The sequence below is a fragment of the Phacochoerus africanus genome, chromosome 11, assembly GCF_016906955.1.
Source record: "Phacochoerus africanus isolate WHEZ1 chromosome 11, ROS_Pafr_v1, whole genome shotgun sequence".
In the NCBI taxonomy this organism is placed as follows: Eukaryota; Metazoa; Chordata; class Mammalia; order Artiodactyla; family Suidae; genus Phacochoerus; species Phacochoerus africanus.
In genome coordinates, this window is record NC_062554.1 from 67,104,109 (window position 1) to 67,124,858 (window position 20,750).

General features: G+C 37.2%; 1 protein-coding gene across 1 annotated transcript; it reads left to right on the plus strand.

Moving 5' to 3' along the window:
- Positions 1-1,779: 1,779 nt before the first annotated feature.
- LOC125112152 (zona pellucida sperm-binding protein 3 receptor-like) lies at positions 1,780-20,209 on the plus strand. Its single transcript, XM_047754388.1, has 6 exons — positions 1,780-1,921; positions 6,510-6,704; positions 8,706-8,879; positions 10,181-10,375; positions 16,633-16,833; positions 19,668-20,209. The coding sequence occupies exons 1-6, from the start codon at positions 1,780-1,782 to the stop codon at positions 19,883-19,885; spliced, it is 1,125 nt and encodes a 374-aa protein (XP_047610344.1). The 3' UTR covers positions 19,886-20,209.
- Positions 20,210-20,750: the final 541 nt, after the last annotated feature.

Here is a 20,750-nt window from a genome sequence, read left to right on the forward strand (position 1 = left end):
TTGGGGTGGGATAAGGTGGGAGGAGGGTATGTGTGAAAGCAGGTGGCACACAGGTTGGAGGAGTGGTGTAATCACAAATTTTAGGAAGATGAGTATCGAACTTGAGTCTTCACTCAAAGAGAGTTAAGCTGATGCATTCAGTGTGAGGGTACCACAAAATCTTCTTCTCTTGCAAAGGAATGTAGTGATAGCTTTGGGAAGAATAGGGAGAAGATTGCTTTAAGCAAGCATCTTTTAGCAATGAGTATAGCTAAGAGTGAATGGTAATATGAAATCATCTCAATTTGTGTAGATTTTAGAGTAAAAAGTTATATCTTGTATTTGACTGAAAGTTAATCTCATGTATCAATTTAAATAAGAAGAACTATTTCTTAAGTTAATTTATGGTATTAGAGTTTTTCCCAGTTATAGGGTAAAAAGGTCATTTAAGAAGTCTGATTAATAAATGACCAGACCCAGGAAACACATCAGCAATGAATGTCTCTTTCTTTCCTCTTTTTCCCTCCCTCCTTCCCTCCTTTCCCTCCTTCCTTCCTTCCTTCTCCTCCTCTTTCCTTCATCCTTTCCTTCTTGCTTGCTTTTTCTCTTCCTTCCTACCTACCTACTTTCATTCCTTCCCTCCTTCTTTCCTTCCTTTCTCTCTCTCTCTCTTTCTGGTGACAAAAGTGATGCTTTGAAAATTTTGAATTGACCCAATGGAATATTGTTCTTGTAGATATTTACCATAAGAAATTTAGATATTGATAGATGTAAATGTAGTAGATAAAAGATTGATAAATAGAACATATTTCCTCTGTCTCATCATTTCTTGCTTTTCTTTCATCTGCTTCCACTTTCCTAACTCCTCTGCCATTTCCTTGTTCAGATCATCTCCATGGCTCACCTGGTCAATTGAAATAATAATCCCTTTTTTTTTTTTTTTTTTTTTAAGGGCCCCACTCGGCATATAGAAGTTCCTGGGTTAGGGGTTGAATCGGAGCTGCAGCAGCTGGCCACAGCCACAGCAACTTGGGATCTGAACCATGTCTGCAACCTACACTGCAGCAAAGCCAGATCCTTAACACATTGAGCTGGGCCAGGGATTGAAGCCGAGTCTCCATGGATAATAGCCAATTTTGTTTCCTCTGAGCCGCAATGGGAATGCCTCCAATAGTCTTAATTAATCTCCCAGTCTCCTCTCTCTTTCTCTTTCAATCTGTCTGTCATAGTGATTCCCCCAAAAGCATAGTAATCATGTTGCTCAAAAAAATAAGTGGCTGTCCATTTCCTAGGTCCAAACTTTTAATCTTGGCAATGAAAACTCAGTCAAACCCAGTTCTAATCTGTCCTGTCTTTCACTATCTTTATCCTACTATACATTCCTTACCTTCCAAACAAATTGAAGTACTAAGTATTATTGCCCAGAAATAATCTCTATCTTCTATACCTCACTTCTCTGTCTTTCTCAGTTTTCACTTTTGCATAATAAAATGCCTTGCCTCTAATGCTCCAAATTTGATAGCAACATCTGCTACCTCAGATGCAGCCACCTCCATAAAGCTCACTCCCATCCCTCAGCTTGGAACTGGCCTCCTGAATTTGCTCTTGAAGCTGATAATGTATTATCTTTTGTCGCAAATATTTGTGGTTAATGTCTTTTCTTCTACACTCAACTGTAACCTCCTTGAAGGGATGGTTCCCATATGATTTTTTCCTAGTCCGTTATAACAAGTGGGAATTCAATAACTGTTTATTAGGATGGGTTCTTTCAACAGAGACATATTGAAGAAACATCCGATCATGCATTTATCAAGAGTGCCACATGGGGCCCTTGATGCAAAAAGGAAAATGGCAGCCAGGCCCTTCTTTAGTCCGTGGAAAATCTCTGATCCAACTCTATTTCAAATGACCTTGGTCACTGCTCTGTTGGCTACTGTTCTTGGTGAGTAATGGGGAGACAAGGTCAGGTTGTCACCATATAACTGAGGTCATCGACACATTCCAAGAGAAGTGTAACAGGTGTCCGTCTTTAACATTGTGGAGTATATTTGATCACCTGAAATTTAAGGACATTTTTTATACCCCCCCCCCACAAAAAGTTCATTTATGAATATTTTTAATACTCCCTTTTGAAGTTTCTCTCCAGGATCTCTTCAAACCATCTAACCTCAAAGCCAAATCATGACTTGGAATAAACACATATTATCTGTGTATTTATTCAGAAAATAGAGGGATGGGTAATTATGCTGGGGACCCTGGATATTTGATTATTCTTTACTTTTCAAAGATTTAGTGCATCTCCTCTTTGTAATGCTTTTTGATAAAATTTTTTTATTTTCAAATAGGCGGTCTATTGGAAATCCAGAAGTTCCAAGCGGACATAAAGGAAATGATCCTTCTCATTACTGACTCTTGAGGCAATTAATCTAATATAATGTTATTATTAATCAACTATGTTTCTGCTCAGGCAAGAAGATAGAATTATAAGGCAAGGTATAGATGTTGGTGTTCTCAGTAGGTAGATGGGCAGAATCTAATAGAATGATGAAATTCAGGTCTGTTCATCTGATTTCTAATAAATTATCAAATATACAGGAAAAGACAGATAGCATTTTTTCTGACTTTTAAAATTATTATTGCCTTCATCATCAAACAACAAACATAGATTGTTCACTGTGTTCATCAAACAGTGGGGTAAAAGAAGTTATGATGATGGGGAAAATCATGCTCTCTATTCTAAAAGTCCTCCTACTGAATAATTGAGATGTTGTGTCTCAAGCTATAACTTGATTCTCTTTGTCATTTTGGTGTCCAGGAGATTGTGGTCCTCCACCTTATCTACCATTTGCTTCTCCCACAAACAAGTTGATGAATACAGATTTTGAACCTGGAACTATGCTGAAATACACCTGCAATCTTGGCTATAGTAGAATTGATACAAATTTGATTACTTGTAATGATAGAGGATCCTGGGACTATCGGGTCTTTTGTGCTAGTAAGTATCAACATTCATTTTTCTCACCTGTACTTTTTTTTTTATTTGAGAAAGTTCTCTTAGGAACTTAAATTCTTTAATTCACATGAAAACTTTTGATCAAAGTAGTCTTCAGGTTTAATATTGCCTATAGTTATTTGGGACAAGTCGGTTGGGAATATGCACTAGATTTTTTCTTTAGCAGTAAATATATAGAATCTACTTCCTTTTTTCTTCTGTTTTCCTGTGACCAAGGGCATATCCTTTTGAGAACGTACACTTGTGTGGCAAACTGGTCCATATAGCACATCCTTCATTATCACAGCGATCTAATTGGGAAGTACTTTTTTTCTTCTTGTTCAAACATATTCAAAAAATGGGATAAATGTTTACATTTACTTTTCTGCAGGAAAAAAATTCAGTAAGTCAGGGTCAGAAATAAGCATTGAAAAATTTTCCTGGATTCATCTGGAAGCAGAAATTAAAGCCAATCAATCAGACTTTTTTTTTCCCTTAATGCTATATTTGTCAGTAATGTAATCATTAGTCATTTTCATTTTCCTCCTAGAGAAACAATGCAGAAATCCAGGAGACTTAACCAATGGGAAAGTGGAAGTTAAGACAAATTTTCTCTTTGGTTCAACTGTAGAATTCAGCTGCTCAGAGGGGTAAGTATAAGGCAATCCAGAAACAAGACTTTTCTTTTCAGTTAATGTATATAATGCATTCATGTGTTTCAAAAATGGAATGGTGTAAAAAGGTATTCATTGAGAATTCTCACTTCCATACCACCTATTCCTCTCCATCTGTTACCAATCTGGATTCTTAGCCTTCCTTAATCAGCAAAAATTGACAAGAGGTCAGAAAGGAAAATTCAGCCAAGGCTTTCTTGGGGCCCTTTCTGCAGCAGGTGGAGGGGTCAGGGAGCCATAATAAACAACAGGTTCCCTTGCTTGATCCCTGGGGAGGGGGTGTGGAGAGGTGATTCCTTATATGGGAATAAGGTAGGGGCAGGTCCAGGGGTTGGACCAGAGGTGTGGTTTAGGTAGTCTGCTCACTCCTTTGATGGTGAGCATGCTTACCAAGCACCAGGGGGCATGCTTAGTAAATACCTTCTTTTGCTCCAGACACCCTGCTTTTGCTCTCAGCTCCTCAGAAATAGCAGTTGGGTTTTTAGATTTTTCTGTATCTTCTTGCCCATAATTTGCCCCAACAGGGCAGGTCCACCGTTATTTTTAGTCCCTCCTTATAGTTTCTTTGTATTTTGTTGCTCGAGGAAATATTTGCCCAGGTGCAAGCATTGCAGCCATTGCAGCAAAGGGTCCCAGGTCCCAGGTCCCAGCCTGTCTCATGCCCTCTGACAGGAAGTGACTTTAGTTTCGAATTTGCCTTTTTAGTCTTTACATGTGTAAATACAATTGAGTACACATATTTTTATTAATACTTTGTCTCTTTTATCACACAGAAAACAGCTAACTGCCTATGTCAGTTTGAACCTTGCTTTTATTTTGTTCACTTAACAACATTGCCGTCTGACTGAATGTTTGTATCCTCCCCAAATTTATATGTTGACCCTAATCCTCAATGTGATGGCATTTGGAGATAAGGCCTTTGGGAATTAGTTAACGATGAGGGTGGAGTCCACATGATGGGATTAGTGCCGAGCTAAGAAGAAACAGAGCTAGTTTCTTTATTCTCTGTCTCCATCATGTGAGGAAACAGCAAGATAATCACCATTTGCCAACCTTGAAGAGGGCTCTCACCAGAATCACAGAGAAGACACTTTTAAATATTGATAAATATTGCTAAATGTCTCTTCATAGACTTTGTAAAATTTTGCAATGTAAATAAATGTCTATTTCTATACCACCTCTACAATTATTTTGTCAAACTTCTGAAATTTTGCCTATTTAGATGTGAAAATAAAACTTCCCAGTAGTTTAAAAAACATTACTTTGAGATAAGTGTAGAGAGACATGCAGTGATAAGAAATGGTAAAGAGAGAGTCGACATACCATTTTTCCATTTTCCCCCACTGATAATGTCTTGCATGACTACAGTACAGTATCACAGTCAGGAAATCCACATTGATACAATTCATTAACTGTATTCAGACTTCATTTCTCTGTGTGTGCTTGTGTTTAATTCTATGCCATTTTATCATGTGTGTAGATATGTGTGGTCATCACATGGTCAACATACAGAGCGGTTCCATTACAAGAATTCCTCATGTTACCTTACACTGGCCAACTCCCTCCCTCTCCTCTCCCTCACCTCTGGCCACCACTAATCTTGTCTCCATTTCTATAATTTTGTTATTTCAAAAATGCTGTATAAATGGAACCATACACCATGTCACCTTTTGAGATTGATTCATCACTCAACAAAATTCTCTTGAAATCTATCCAAGTTGTTATACTTGGATACTTTGCTTCACCATATTCCATGGTGTGGAATTTAACCATTCACTCTTTGAAGGATACTTGGGTTGTTTCATTTTTGACCATTAGGAATAAAGATGCTAGAAATGTTTATATACAGGTTTGTTTGTGTGAACTTAAGTCTTCATTTTTTCTGGGATAAACCCCCAGAAACTATACACTGAGTGAATTCAATTTTCATAAGTTTGTTGAGATTTGTTTTATGGCCCAGGATATAATTGATCCTCGTGAATCTGGTGCTTGGCGAAAAAAATGTGTATTCTGCTATTGCTGAATGCAAAATATGAATATGAAGCAAAAAGTCCTGAAACAACAACTGGGACTTGTCTCAAGAGCAAGGATAAGGAGGTGATAATCAGGAAGTTAGTTGTTTACGAGAGTAAGCCAAACTCTTGTAGCAGAAGGATGATTCAAATTAGAGGTTAAAGTGGTTTTTAATCAGTAATTTTTCCAGATCTTTTATTCAAAGGAAACTAGCAAACTCAAGTATACTTTCACTCTGTTTTGTACTGTTTGATGTGTAGTTTGTTAGAGAAAAAGTGTAAGTTTAAGTGGAGTCTAAGATTTTTGGATGGAAAATTTGTCATTCCCTTTTTTTATTGGCTTATGAATATTGCCAAAAATGTGCTTTAAATAAATGAGTGAATAAAAGAAAAAAAAAAGGAAAAATAAGCCTTTGTCCTTAAAATGATGACATTGAACTCCAGGTTGATCCAGATGGTAATTAGTAATCAAGAGAGCACACATTTTTCATTTTTACATGTTGAATAAAAATTCCTCGCATCCAAAAATCATTCATTGGCAGTTTATGTTTAGAGTAAGGCAAATTCCACTAAAATCTCTGATTTATCTTCCTCAGGTATATCTTAGTTGGCTCAAGTACTAGTCATTGTGGGATCAAAGGTAAAGGAGTTGACTGGAGTGATCCTCTTCCACAGTGTGTAAGTAAGTAAAGACTTCCTTTGACCTGACTATAAACCTAAACCATGTTAGGTAATACAAACCCGGTGCATCTTGGCAGCTTCTTATACCCTCCATTAGAATTTGCATCATGAATGTTCGATTTCTAAGGACGCATTCCTGATTGTTTCTTCCTCTTCTCTCACTCATCTCAGTTGTCAAGTGTGAGCCTCCTCCAGCTATCAGCAATGGGAAGCACAACGGTGGAGATGAAGACTTCTACACGTACGGCTCTTCTGTCACCTACAGCTGTGACCCTGACTTCTCAATGTTAGGCAAAGCCTCCATTTCTTGCTCAGTGGAAAATAAAACAAAAGGTGTCTGGAGTCCAAAGCCTCCTACTTGTAAAAGTAAGTCACAGGGTTGAATGTACTGGGGGAAATGGAATGATTCAAAGACAAACTAATCAAGCCATCGATGAATACATTCATTGGTTCGACTAATCTTAGCATACACTGTTATTAGTCAGGATAGCACAGGCTGTACTACAGGAACAATCAACACCAAAATCCCAAGGCTTTTTTTAATAGTAAATTTTTTTTTTTTCTTTTTGGCTCCTTAGTGCACTGCTAGCCTGGGAAGCCTGCTAGGGAACTGTCATTTGTGTGGTAATCCAGATTGTTTAGATCTTCTGACAACTCCATGACAAAACTTCCACAGCAGGGGAGATGAACAAGGAGACACAATCCATTGCTCATAAATTCTTTGACTTGGAAGTGATATATCTCATTTTTCACTAAAGCTGTTTGACCAGAACTAGTCCCTTGTTTCTGTCTAGTGTAAAGGAATTAGGAAATGTCATCTTCTGTTTCTTCTGGAACAATTGGACATATGGATGAATACTACACTAATAATGTCAACCCCACATGCCTACAGAGCAAACACAATCATACCAACATTAGCAGATCAATAGTAAAAGATAAGCAGAGAAAATACCTTCCCCTTCCTCTCTGGGGAAGCCAGAAGAGATGTTTTGTTAATATCAGTATTGACTGAGCTTACTGGTCTAAGACATCTTTCTTTACTCCAGTAAATGACCCTTAAAAACAGAGTCATTTACTGTTTAGATTCAGTTCAATTCTGGGGCAAGATTGCATAGTAGCGAAGAGTTCAAAGATGCTTAGAGTCCAGCCTGCAAGAGCTAGACATGGCTGGAGCCGAGGCTGGAAAGCTAGTAGGGCCAGGTTATGAAGGACCTCATGTGTTACTCTCAGGAGTTCAAAATGAAGGTGAAGGACAAACATTTGAAAGGCTCTAACCACGGGAGTAAAAGTGCTGTGTTTTAGAAGGAAAACTCTGGCTGCAGCATGGACAACAATTTGAAGGGGGACAAAACTTAACCCATAGTCATCTGTTTCAATTATCCAGCCAAGTAATGAAACTTGTTTCAACTGTAGCCATGGCAATGCACCCGCAGAGAAGTTGAGGAGTCATGAAGGAATTATAGTGGCGGGACTAACGGGACTTGATGACTGACTGCTGTAGGATGGGGGTAGGGGGATGTTTGTACTTTGCTTGTGATCTCTGATGCCCTGGCTGCCTCTGCATCATGACCATCACGTTGTTACTATTGGCCACTGATCCCCCAACCAAAGTCATCCAGGAGAATAGGTCATTATGAGGGAAGAATTTAGGGTCTTCGAAATTTGGGCTTTGTGGTTTAAATATTGCTAAGGGTTTTTGGGGGGGATATAATTGACATATACCATCATATTAGTCCCAGGTATACGTCATGCTAATTTGATATTTGTATATATAGTGAAATGATCCCTGCAATGTCTAGTTAACATCCGTTCTTGCACATATTTGCAAATTTTTTTTCTTCTGAGAACTTTTAAGACCCAGTCTCTTAACAACTCTCAAATATACAACATACTGTTACTAACTGTAGTCACCAGGCTGTATATTTTATCCCCATGACTTACTTATAACTGGAAATCTGTACCCTTTGACTTCCTTCATTCATTTTGCCAACTCCTCATTCCCACCTCTGGCAACACACATCTATTCTCTATGAGCTTGGTTTTTATTTTTATTTTTTGATGAGGACGTTATAGAACTTTATCCATATCAACTAACATGATTGAGGTTTCTAGGAACTGAAAGGATATACATAAAGCTTTAAAATATTTTCTTTGTACCTACTTGAAATGTACTTGTATCAGGTCTCCTTGGGAACCATATCAAAATAGCAGTCACATCTTTTTTTTTTATTATTACTCAAATGAATTTATCACATCTGTAGTTGTATAATGATCATAACAAACTGATTTCACAGGGTTTCCATCCCGCAGTCACATCTTTATTGCTATTTCTTATATAACTTTGATGTCCTTTTTATGCTTCTTTAGATATTGTCTGTAATCGACCACAGGTTCCAAATGGAATCATTGTCTCTGGATTTGGATCCATATACATTTACAAAGACTCTCTTATGTTTAGCTGCGAGGAAGGTTATATCCTCAAGGGCAGCAGTGTAATCTATTGTGACGCTGATAACAAGTGGAATCCTTCCCCTCCCGTTTGTAAACTCAGTGAGTATGGACCAAAGACTTTTCCATTGTGTGGCATCTAAATTTATCCAGGAGTATGGATGTAGCATGCTCACAGGCACAAGCCCACTTTAATCCCGGTAATCATTTTTAATTAAATTAGTACTTTTCTCTAGTTTGCTCATGTTGGAAGATTTTCTTGTTAGTAATCTATCAGTGTTATTTGAAGATTTCCTATGTACATATCGTATAGTTTTGGCAGCAGTGACATCACAGGTATTGCAGATTTATTTATTCCTTATGAAAAATTTCCAGCAGACAATAGTAAAGAGTCTAATCCTAACAAAATAAACATATTCTGAGAAATTTTTGAAAGATGGGAGTAAAATTCCTTCAAGACATCACCTTTTAAAAATTCGCACAGAGGTGCTCTATGGGCTGATGTTGGCTTTGAGACTTGAAGATGTAAATACATACAGATCAATCGTAGTATTAATGATACTTATTGCTAACATTTATTGAGTACTTTCTATATAACAAGCACTGTTATATAGCAACATCAGTTAATTCATTTAATATTTACCATGATCCTAAGTGGTCATTACTATTTTTTTAAAATCCCATTTAATGATGAGAAAACTGAAAGGGATTAAGTAACTAGCACAAGTTCACACAGTTAGTCAGGGATGGAAGCCACTGCTATTTTGTGGTTTATTTAGTCCCTTCTGCCATCACAAGAAATTAGGTAGCATTTTAAATAAGGGTGAATAAAATCTGATGAATATACACAACTTGACAGACACATATCCCTCTTCAATCCATGTTATCCTGGGCATCCAATTGAGCAGAAAAAAAAAAATAAGCAAAATCCCAAAGTTATATGGGGCATGGTGTAAGGCCAAATCATGAAGTTCCTGGGTAGTGTCATAGTGTCTAGAGGAATGTCTCCTATTATAATTCCTCATTAGATAAGGACACAGTTGAAAGTTTGGTTTATCTAGGAACAAATTTTTCTGCATATTCTCAGTGATCCTCTAATGCAGTGACATAGAAGGAGACCTAAGCTCCTATAGGTTGGTTCTACTCAGATTTCTGCATCGTGGTGTGTCCCTCAATACCACATGTGTGTTGCCATGGGCATTTGGTGTTTGGCACTAGTCTAACAGGGATTGGTGCTGCCAAGTCTGTTCCTGGAGTTCCCACTTAGACTTTACCAACTGGTTGCTTGCTCAATTAACATGTGCTATCCTGTTTTTTAGTAACAGGCTCAGTGGGTCAATCTGCCAATTCTCCCAAACAGCTTTCTTTAATCCTTGTGCTTTTTTCATGACCAGATAGTTGTATTGGGTTACCACACATTCCCTATGCTGTCCTGGATGGAAGCTACAGGCTAAGAAATAAGAAAGTGTTTGAAGCTGGGACTGAGGTAAAATATCAATGCATAACTGGCTATAGACCTATTCCAGATGAACCTCTGATTGTGACTTGTCAGGAAAATTTCACCTGGACACCATCCAAAGGGTGCGAACGTAAGTAAAATCTGTTTTGTGTGTGTGTGTCTTCTTTTCCATTGAAAATGTTGAGCCAAGTGCTTATTGATTATAATTAATCTTTTCCTTATCACGTGTGATTAATCTCTCAAAAAGCATGCTTTAAAATACTTTTAAAGTTAGTTTACTGGAATCTTTGCACATTAGTAGGGAAACTATTTTAGAGGTCATCCCGAAGACTGAGAGGGCTGCAAAATTTGTGCCCATCATACTCTGTCTCTTTGAGGTCGGTATCAAATGAAAAGCCAACTTGAGTATCAAACATGGAAATAATGGTATCAGCTTTACAATTGGTAAAACTAGTGTAGAGAAGACTACTGAATTATGGCCCAAATCTGACTGCCTTCATGATGCTTGCTTCTCCACCCCAGATTTTGGGTTGCCTGGTTGAGGGAAAGTCTGGGAGCCAGACTCTAATGTGACCAGCTCTTTTATGGTTATCAAGATACTACTGAGGTTAGAGAGAACTGGGCCTCCTTACCTTCTCTAGAGAATATATTCTCAGGAGGCAGCCCTGCCAGAGGAGGAAAGACAGCCTTGACCAGAAATGTAGAGGCTTTTCTTTTTCTTTTTTTTTCTTTTTTAACCACATGAGACCTTCCATCACTTCATCCTCCCCCTTCTCCTTTGGGAAAAGTGAATGAGGAGCTGAGTGATGGGTGGATGCCATTCTGGTCCTAAGTAGGAATGGCAGGAAGATGAGGGATATGACTCTTCATTCAGACTACTAGAATTCTGTCATTTATAGATGACGTCATGGAGGCCTGCACTGCAGAGATTATTACTCTACATACTTAGATTTCAATATATGCATAAAAGACAAATCATGAGCAGTGGTGGTTTAGCTCAATATAGTGAGAGAGCAATGTTCAAAATCAGTAAGTAACGACATGTAAATACAAGGAATTGCATTCATAATATGATTATGATGCTACTGGGAAATAATAGGGAATATTTTATTTGTAAAAGGACAAAATCGAAAGCATACTTAAATAAGAATAGGAGTGAGAATAAATACAATTTTTTGGAGGATTCCTTTGGTGGAATCTACCCTGATGAACAGAAAAAAATAGCAAATAGTCAATATAAGTTTCTCATATATAAATGGATGTTCATGGATGCCTAAAAACCTACTTATTTTCTAAATTAGGTTTAAAGTTTCACTGATATGTTTAAAAAAAAAACCTTTTTACCATATATAAATCAGAAAGTGAGAAGCTGTGTATTCAAGTTATCACAAATATATTAATATATTGGCAAATTGATAAAAACAAATATATTTTATGATTAACATATAATAAAATTTTAAATGAGATATATACATATATATAAATATATATAAGTTATTTGTGAATTATAAACCCTAATATAAATGTCAGGTATTACTATAACAATTTAAGACTTACTTTCACAAATTAACAAGCACTGACATATATAGAAGTAGTGCTAGCTATATTTACAGTTAGGGAGCTAGAATATTTTGTTCTAAATTATTGAAAAAGAAATCAAGTGTAAATAGTGCTATCTGAGAGAAAATTTCTACAGCTTTAAAAATATATTTACATTTCTCTTATGCCAGCTTTTTAAAACATTTCAAATTAAGCTTTTTTATAGATTTATTATTTTACTTTTGTATTTATTTGAGTTTTATTTATGCAATAAAATGTATATATGTAGAGTGTGTAATTCTCTCTGATATATGTGCACATTTGCAAAATGATCGGTACAATCAAGATAATGCACATATCTGTCTCAAAAATCTACTCATGCTTTTTTTGTAATTTCTTCTTCTAGCCCTTCCCTGTCCTTCCCTCTTTGTCCCCAGAGAATCATTGCCCTATTTCTACAGATTGATTTGCATTCTCTAGAATTTTATACAAATGAGATACTATGGGAGGTGCTTTTTTTGTCTGGCTTCTTTCACTCAGCACAATTATTTTCAAATATATAGATGTGCTTATGTACATCAATAATTTATTCCTTTTTATTGCTAAATAGTATTCCATGGTATAGATGTCCCATATTTGTTTAGCCATTCCCCTAGTGAAGGACATAGAAGGGAAAAATCTTTTTGTTTATTCACAAATCTACCATTTTGGTGCTCTTCACCCCTATGTGTAGATAAAACTTTCCATCTGGCATCATCTTCCTTTTGCCTGAGTTACAACACTGCCTGTAGTTTAGGTATGCTGGTGACAAATTACTTTTGCTTTATATATTTGAAAATATTTTATTTTGCCTTTGTTTTTGAAAAATATTTTTGCTGAATAGAGAATTCTAGACTGATGGTTTTTTCTTTCACTACTTTAAAAATGTTGCTTTCATTGTTTTTAAAGAAATTTTGTTGAAGTAGCATTGATTTATAGCATTATATGTTTCATGTGTGCAATATTACAGTACTACTTCTGTATACACTACAGCATGCTATCACCACACAATTGTTTTCCTTTATCCTTTTCTTCTTTTTGCTCTTTAGGGCTGCACCTGCAGCACATGGAGTTTCCCAGGCTAGGGTCCAATTGGAGCTGTAGCTGCCAGCCTATACCATAGCCCCAGTAACTCAGGATCTAAGCTGTGTCTGTGACTTATACCACAGCTCATGGCAATGCCAGATCCCTAACCTACTGAGCGAGGCCAGGGATCAAACCTGCAACCTTATGGTTCCTAGTCAGATTCATTTCCATTGTGCCATAACAGGAACTCCCCCTTTACCCATTTTGTCCCCCACCACTTCCCTTCAGGTAACCACTACTCTGTTCTTTGCATCTACATGTTGTTTTTGTTTGTTTGTTTTTGGTTCATTTATTTTGTTTGTTTGATTTTTATATTCCACATATATGTGAAATGATATTTGTTTCTTTTGTCAGTCTTGCATTTTGCTCCTCTGTATTTAGGGTTTTTTTTTTATCACTGAGTTTAAGCAATTTGATTATGATATATTATACCTTCATCTACTTTTCTTTTTGTCCCTTATGATTGGGGTTTGTTGAATTTTTTAATCTGTGGGTTTAATGATTTTTACCAAATTTGATAAAATTACAACCATTATTTGCTCAAATATTTTTTTCACCTCCATTCCCTCCTTTTTCAGGAACTCTGATTATACATATATGAAACCACCTTAAATTATTTCACAGTTCATTGTAGCTCTTCTTCCCCCATCTTTACATCTCTTGGTGTTTCATTTTTAATTATTATTGTGTGTTCAAGTGTCTTAATCTTTTCTTTTGGAGTGTCTAATCTAATGAAAATCCGAATTTTTAATTTTAGATACTCATCTGTACATAACACATCTCAACTGCAAGTTTTTATTTCTAAAAATTTAAGTCGGGTTTTTAAAATTTTTTTTTGTCTTTTTGTTGTTGTTGTTGTTGCTATTTCTTAGGCCACTCCCGCGGCATATGGAGGTTCCCAGGCTAGGGGTTGAATCGGAGCTGTAGCCACCGGCCTACGCCAGAGCCACAGCAACACGGGATCCGAGCTGCGTCTGCAACCTACACCACAGCTCACGGCAATGTCGGATCGTTAACCCACTGAGCAAGGGCAGGGACCGAACCCGCAACCTCATGGTTCCTAGTCGGATTCGTTAACCACTGCGCCACGACGGGAACTCCTAAAAATGTTTTTAATTTCTATTTAACATGATCAATCTTTCCTCTATATTCTTAAATATATGAATTATAGTTATCACAACCATTTCAATGTCTTCATTGCTAATTATATCACTTGCGTCATTTTAGGATTTGCTTCTATTGATTGAGTTTTCTCTTCATTTTGTGTTATATTTTCCCTGCCACTTTGCATTTACTTATTTGTTTGTTTATTTGTTTACCTCCCTGTCTCTTTGTATATATAGTAGTTTTAAAGTTGGATGCTGGACTTTTTTTTTTTTTTTTTTTTTTTTGCTGTTTAGGGCAGCACTTGCAGTATATGGAAGTTCCCAGGCTAGGGGGTGGAATCTGAGCTACAGCTGCTGGCCTACACCACAGACACAGCAATGCAGGATCCGAGCCACCATCTGTGACCTACACCACAGCTCACAGCAGTGCCCGATCCTTTACCCACTGAGCGAGGCCAGGGATCAAACCCTCATCCTCATGGATCCTAGTCAGGTTCGTTAAAACTGAGCCATGAAGGGAACTACCTGATATTAGACATTTTGAATTGGATCTTTTGGTTCTGGTTATTTTTGAATTTGTTAACACTCTCCTTGAGTTTTGTTACTTGCAACCTGTCTCATGATCTTGAGTCTAGCTTTTTAATTGTGTCTGGAGAGATCAGAGGAGCTCTCTGCTGAGACAATATTCTGATTACTCTATCAGTACCCCATGAAATATGAGGTTTCCACTCTCTCTGGTGGGGACATGAACTATATTCAGGCTTGTATGAGCTCTCAATATTGTTCTCCCCCTTTGGGTTCTTTACTGGTTATTTCCTTACATGAAGGAATGATCATTACTCAGCTGCAAACTTGAAGGGCATCCTCTGAAGATCTGCAGTGCTCTCCGTGATCAGCCATTTCCTCTTCATTCCCGGGCCCCTTGAACCCTGGCCCCTTCGGCCTCTCTGGACGCCCATCTCTGTTTCCATAACAACGTTCAGGGAGGGCAGCAGGCTCTGTGCTAAAGCCTGAAAACTCTCCAGACTGACCACCAAAGAGCTTTCCTCATTTGTTTCCTCACTATTAGGATCATGGTCCTGTGTGGCTTAATACTTAAGGTCAAAAAGCACTATTTCATTTCTTTTGTCCTTTTTCCCTTTTGCTTTTTAAAATTATTTCAGTCTGAGAGTAATGCCTAATCCCCACTACTCCATCTTGACCCGAAGAAGACATACAAATAAGGCTCTAAAATAGTTTTTTCTCTTCCATTTTGCATCAAAAGAGAAAATCCTAACCTTAAATAAATGAGAGCTAAATTTTATCCTAAGGCTGATATAAGACTTTGAAAATATTTATTTCTTCAACCTTGAGACTAGAAAAGGAGATGTACACATGAGTCAATAAAGCTTTGCCAAGTGGCATAAGTTCACAGGCAGCTCCAGAATGCTGTAGTCCCAAGGAAGATCACAAAAAGGTAAATTAAGACTTTGTTGGTATCTGTGAAAAACATTGGAAATTAACATTGTGTGCAGACTTCCTTGAGCACCTATGTTTTACAACACTTTTGTTGAAGACTTAACACACACGAGAATGCAGAGTAAACACACCCATGTAAGCAGTATGACAGAAGGAAAATAGAGCAGTATCACTATTCCAGATACCCCCTTGTCTCTAGCCAGTCACCAACAACACTTTCCTGTCCAAAGGTAAATGTTTTGCTGACTTGTAACATCTGTTTCAGAACTTCATAGAAACAGAATGATTTGGTATTTTGTATTTGGCTTCTTTTGAGCAACATTATGGTTGTGAGCTTCATCCATATTATGGATTGAAGCTGGGGTATATTTATTTTTAAGTTTGTTTAGTACTCCATTGTAAAATATGGATGTAATTTATTCATTCTCTTCTTGATGGGCATTTGGATTGCTTCCAGTTTAGAGTTATTAAGAATGATGCTACTTGGATGGAGTTCCCATTGTGGCTCAGCAGAAACGAATTTGACTAGCATCCATGAGGACACAGCTTTGTGGGTTAAAGGATCCGGCATTGCCAGGAGCTGTGTTGTAGGTCACAGACACTGTGTGGATCTAGCATTGCTGTGGCTGTGGCATAGGCCAGTGGCTACAGCTCCAATTCAACCCCTAGCCTGGAAACCTCCATATGCCAAGAGAGTGGCTCTAAAAAGACAAAAAAAAAAAAAAAGTATAATGCTACTTTGAGCATGCTTGTATCTGTTTTTGGGTGCACATGCAACAGATGTGTACATACATCCAAGAGTGAGACGTCCATGGCATAAGTATAAATATGTGTATAATTAGCAGATAATGTCAGATTTATTAAAATAGTACTCCAGGTGATTTCTATCCTTGAAATTTGTGGAGACCTGCTTCATTGCAAAGCGTGTAATTTTTTTTTTTTTTGAAAAAATTTAGTATGCCCTTGAAAAGATGTGTACTTTGCAATTTGGAGGTTCAACATTCTGTACATGATAATTAGATCCAATTTGTTAACGGTGTCGTTCAAATCTATATCCATTTCTATACTGATTTCTTATCTATTCAATGAGTTCCTGAGACAAGTTTGCACATCTCCGTGGTGATTTCATTAAACATGAGCATCGCTTTTTATCTATCAGGTGTATGCTGCCCAGCACCAGCGCTGAAGACTATTAGCGTCACAAGTAGAAGGACAGATTTTCCTGACAGGTGTGAGTATGCCTATGAAGACTATGTTTTATATACATGTGATAGAGGTTATGACCCTGTTATTCCTCATGGAAGGAGTTCATGCACATCAGATGGCACATGGAAGCCTGAAATGCCAGCATGTAAGCCAGGTAAGAAGGTTGAGAGAACTTTTCATAATTATTCCACAGGTTTCTGAAACGGTCCTATTTGGTTCCACAAATGATCCAACTTCTTAAAACCAGGTGCCTTTGGTGGTGTTCTTTTCAGAAATATTGTGCAAAGGTGGCCACAGATACATACCATTAGCCCTATGCAAGGCAGCTATAGAACAACATATATCAGTTAAAAAACCACAAACAAACAAAAAATCTTAGAAGTTTTCTTGCAAGAGAAAATAGTGGAGTTGATAAAAATTCACCCCGAAGTCATCAGAGTTTGTAAAAGTGAGCCCCCATAGGGCATATGGAGCCTTAATACAGCTTACACCATCTCTCACAGGAAACAAAAGATAGATTTGCAAAAAAATGTGTTTTGATAAAGAAGAAATGTGTTTTAAGGATTGAACTTATTCATGGCATAATTCAGAATTTCTTATGAAAAGTTAGTTTGTACCAAATAAACAAATAAAAAGTCACACATAAAAAGAAAATCCCTCAAAGTCTTATTTCACTGTTTTGCTTGCATGTATGGTCTGAAATACTATGGCCAATGTTCCAGTAACAAGGGACACCACCCTGCAAACCTCTGTATTTATAAGTAAAGGGAGCAAGAATCATTTATAAACTTATGTAGCAGTGGAGGCTCTCAGGTTGAAGAAGTGACTTTGTTAGAAAGGGGTAGCCTTTGGAGCTCAGGGGCTTTTCTTGCTCTAACCCAGCCTTACTGAATTACCAAGTAGTAGAAATGTCTACATTATGCCAAGTCACCCTATGGGCAGAGGATTTGAATGGGAAGATTGAAATTTCCTACAAATCACCCATATTTGGGAGTGTCTTGTTAATCTGTAACTGGGAGCTCACACCCCTCCCTCTCTCTCCATCCAAGTCTGCAGTTCACCTCCCAGAATTTCCATGGACACTACTACAAAGAAGACACTGTATTTATATAGTATGATATAGTATATTTATATAGTATAATTATATAGTATATAGTACTTATATATAGTATTTAGTATATAGTATATTTATATAGTATATAGTATAAATTTATATAGTGTGTAGGATATTTATATAGTATGATTATACTATTTATACTACTTATATAGTATAATTATATATATAATTTTTATTAGACTTAAAAGCCAAATATTTTTGCATTGCTTTACATGTTTTCTTCTTATATCCAGTTAGATCTCTCTATCCATTAAATTCTCATCCATCCTCCAAAACCCAGCTTTAAGTTCTATTTTTCAAGACAATTTCAGTGAGGTATGCAATGCCCACTGATCTTAATCATTTGAATTTTTTTTTACTTTAAAAAAATTGATATAATACTATTATCTAATCTACAGACTTTATTCGAATTTTTCATTTTGTTCCAGTAATGCCCTTGATCTGTTACAAAATTAAGCATTCCATCCAGGGTTTATTTTTATTTTTTTGTAACATGTAATTTTTAAAAAGATTTTATTGTTTTAGAGCAGTTTTAGGTTTGCAACAAAATTAAAAGGAAGATGCAAAGATCTCCCCCTAGAGATTTCTCATATACCCTCTTCCTCTACACATGCACTCTCATCCCCATTATCAACATCATTCACCGGAACAAGGAAGATATTTGAACACCTTCTTATCCTGAGGCTACATGTGAATGTCATGAAAGATATGGTCTGGGTGGAAAGGCTCAAATCTGCAAGTCTTTATGCTCGTTATTTTCACCTTTTTAATGTCAAGGAGGTGAAAGAGGAGCTGGTTCCTCTAGCTCCACCTGTGGTCCATTGCGAAGAAGATAGAATTAGAAAATAAGGGAGAACAATGTTTCCTATTGATCAAAGGCAGCACCTAAGTTTTGTCTTTTATTTGTTTAGTTAGATGGAATATTTAAATCACACATAAACTTTAAAAAGTTATAGACAGGCACATTGAAAATGAATTTTACTTCCCACCCCTGTCTTCCCAAAGCACAGCTCACCCCATTTCTAGAGGCACCTACTACTTCCAGGTTCTTAGGTAGCTTTCCTGAGTATCTAAAGACAGTGTCTTCTACCTGAGAATATCTTTGTGGCTCTAGCAAAGTTTTCATGGAAGTCTCATGAGTTAATTCCAACCTACTCAAGAAAGAGGAATCTCAAGTATGAATTCCCCAAATCATCAAGTGTTAGAAGTGATCACAAAAGCCTCATGGTGGTCACCACATCCCTATGCCCTCTCCATTTCCATTTTTGATGACCTGACGGTGCTCCTGGTCGGTCAATCTGCTGTAGCCACAAGGTGAACCAAGAATGGTGTCCAATAGTTCATCATTTTTCTGACAATTTCATTTAACCCAGGAAGATTATGAGGCAAGAACAATGAAAAGTACTTACCTAAGACCACACGCAGATCAAGGCTGTGGGGTATAGCCATTAAGACCAAAGTTTCTGCTACTTAAAAGCTAGGTGACACTGAGGAAATTATTTAACTTTTATAGTTTCTTTGTTGGTAAAGTGATAATAATAATATCTAATTCATAGCGTTGTAGTGAGAATGAAATGAGGTGTGTAAAGGATATAGCACATGACTGACAAAAGTACTTGCTCAATATATGTTAATTATTACTGTTGTAATATATGCTCATTAGTACTATTATAATCCTATTGTTTTGTGAAAATGAGATAATATAGAAAAACCTGCAAGACTGAGTATAACTTATGAACAGAATTTCAGAAAAACCTGCAAGACTGAGTATAACTTATGAACAGAATTTCTCATCATTCTCATTGTTCAATGCTATTATGATCCCTTTTACTGAGAAACACTGTATGCTCAAAAATATGTTTCTATTACAGCTGTATGTATGAAACCCGAGATAAAAAATGGAAAGCTCTCTGAGGATAAGGAAAAGTATGTTGTGTTTGAGACCGTCATCGTCGAGTGTGACTCCGAATATGATTTGTTTGGTCCTGCAAATATCACTTGCTCAGAGAACAAAACCTGGCACCCAGAGGTGCCCAAGTGTTGGTGGGAAAACTGTCATCATGTATGTCCCTGTGGTATGAAACCTTAAAAATGGTGCCTCGTCCAAAGCACTATCCCAGGCAGCAAAGGTGAAATCCTACTTTTGTCAAGATGCCTAAGTAATTTACCCAAATTATCCCTTTCAACTTGAAGTGCTGTGGTGAGCTGGGAGAGGCAAATTTTCCTGCTTTGTGGCCAGAGTCAAGATCACTAGATTTGGTGGGGTCCCAATAGTCTTCTGGGACCCCACTGAATCTCTGTACATTGAACAACCAAACAACTCTACTGTTTCTGAAGCACCATCAATTGTAATAAATGGCAAGCTGGATGATGATTATTGCTACTGAACATGTGTCATTTTTGATCATGTAGACTTCTGTGATTCAAATGTTTAATTTTCTGGACTCAAAGTGCTGGCTAATTAAACAATTGTCTTTCAAATATCAGATCGTCTCTGCTGCTGTTACTGAATCTCGTTCCTTTTGTTCCATGTACACAGCAAACCAAAGCTTACGAGGAGATGGGAGAAGAAATCTCAAATCTGCCTCCCTGAAGGCAAGGGGCTTGAGTATTTAGGAGATAAAAATAAAGAAAGCAGGGCAGTCTGAAGCACAGGGAGCACGGGGAGTGTGGAGGAAAGTGGTTGGGAATAGCAGTGATAATTGTCATCTGCACAGGCATAACTAAGCTATGGGCCCCTGCGAATTCAAAAGGCATCCAGTTGAAGGGTCTGCCGTCCTATCCAGTCTCAACCAGCTCAGGTCCAACTAGATGCAGCTGACTCCAAGTCCCTGGAAAACTTTTTGGGTTCTCAAAGTAAGTACACTTCTGTAACTAGAAACCAGGGCAATAACAATAATAAAAAATACTGAAAGTACAGATGTCCTTGGGTGACCCCATCTAGTTAGTTACTT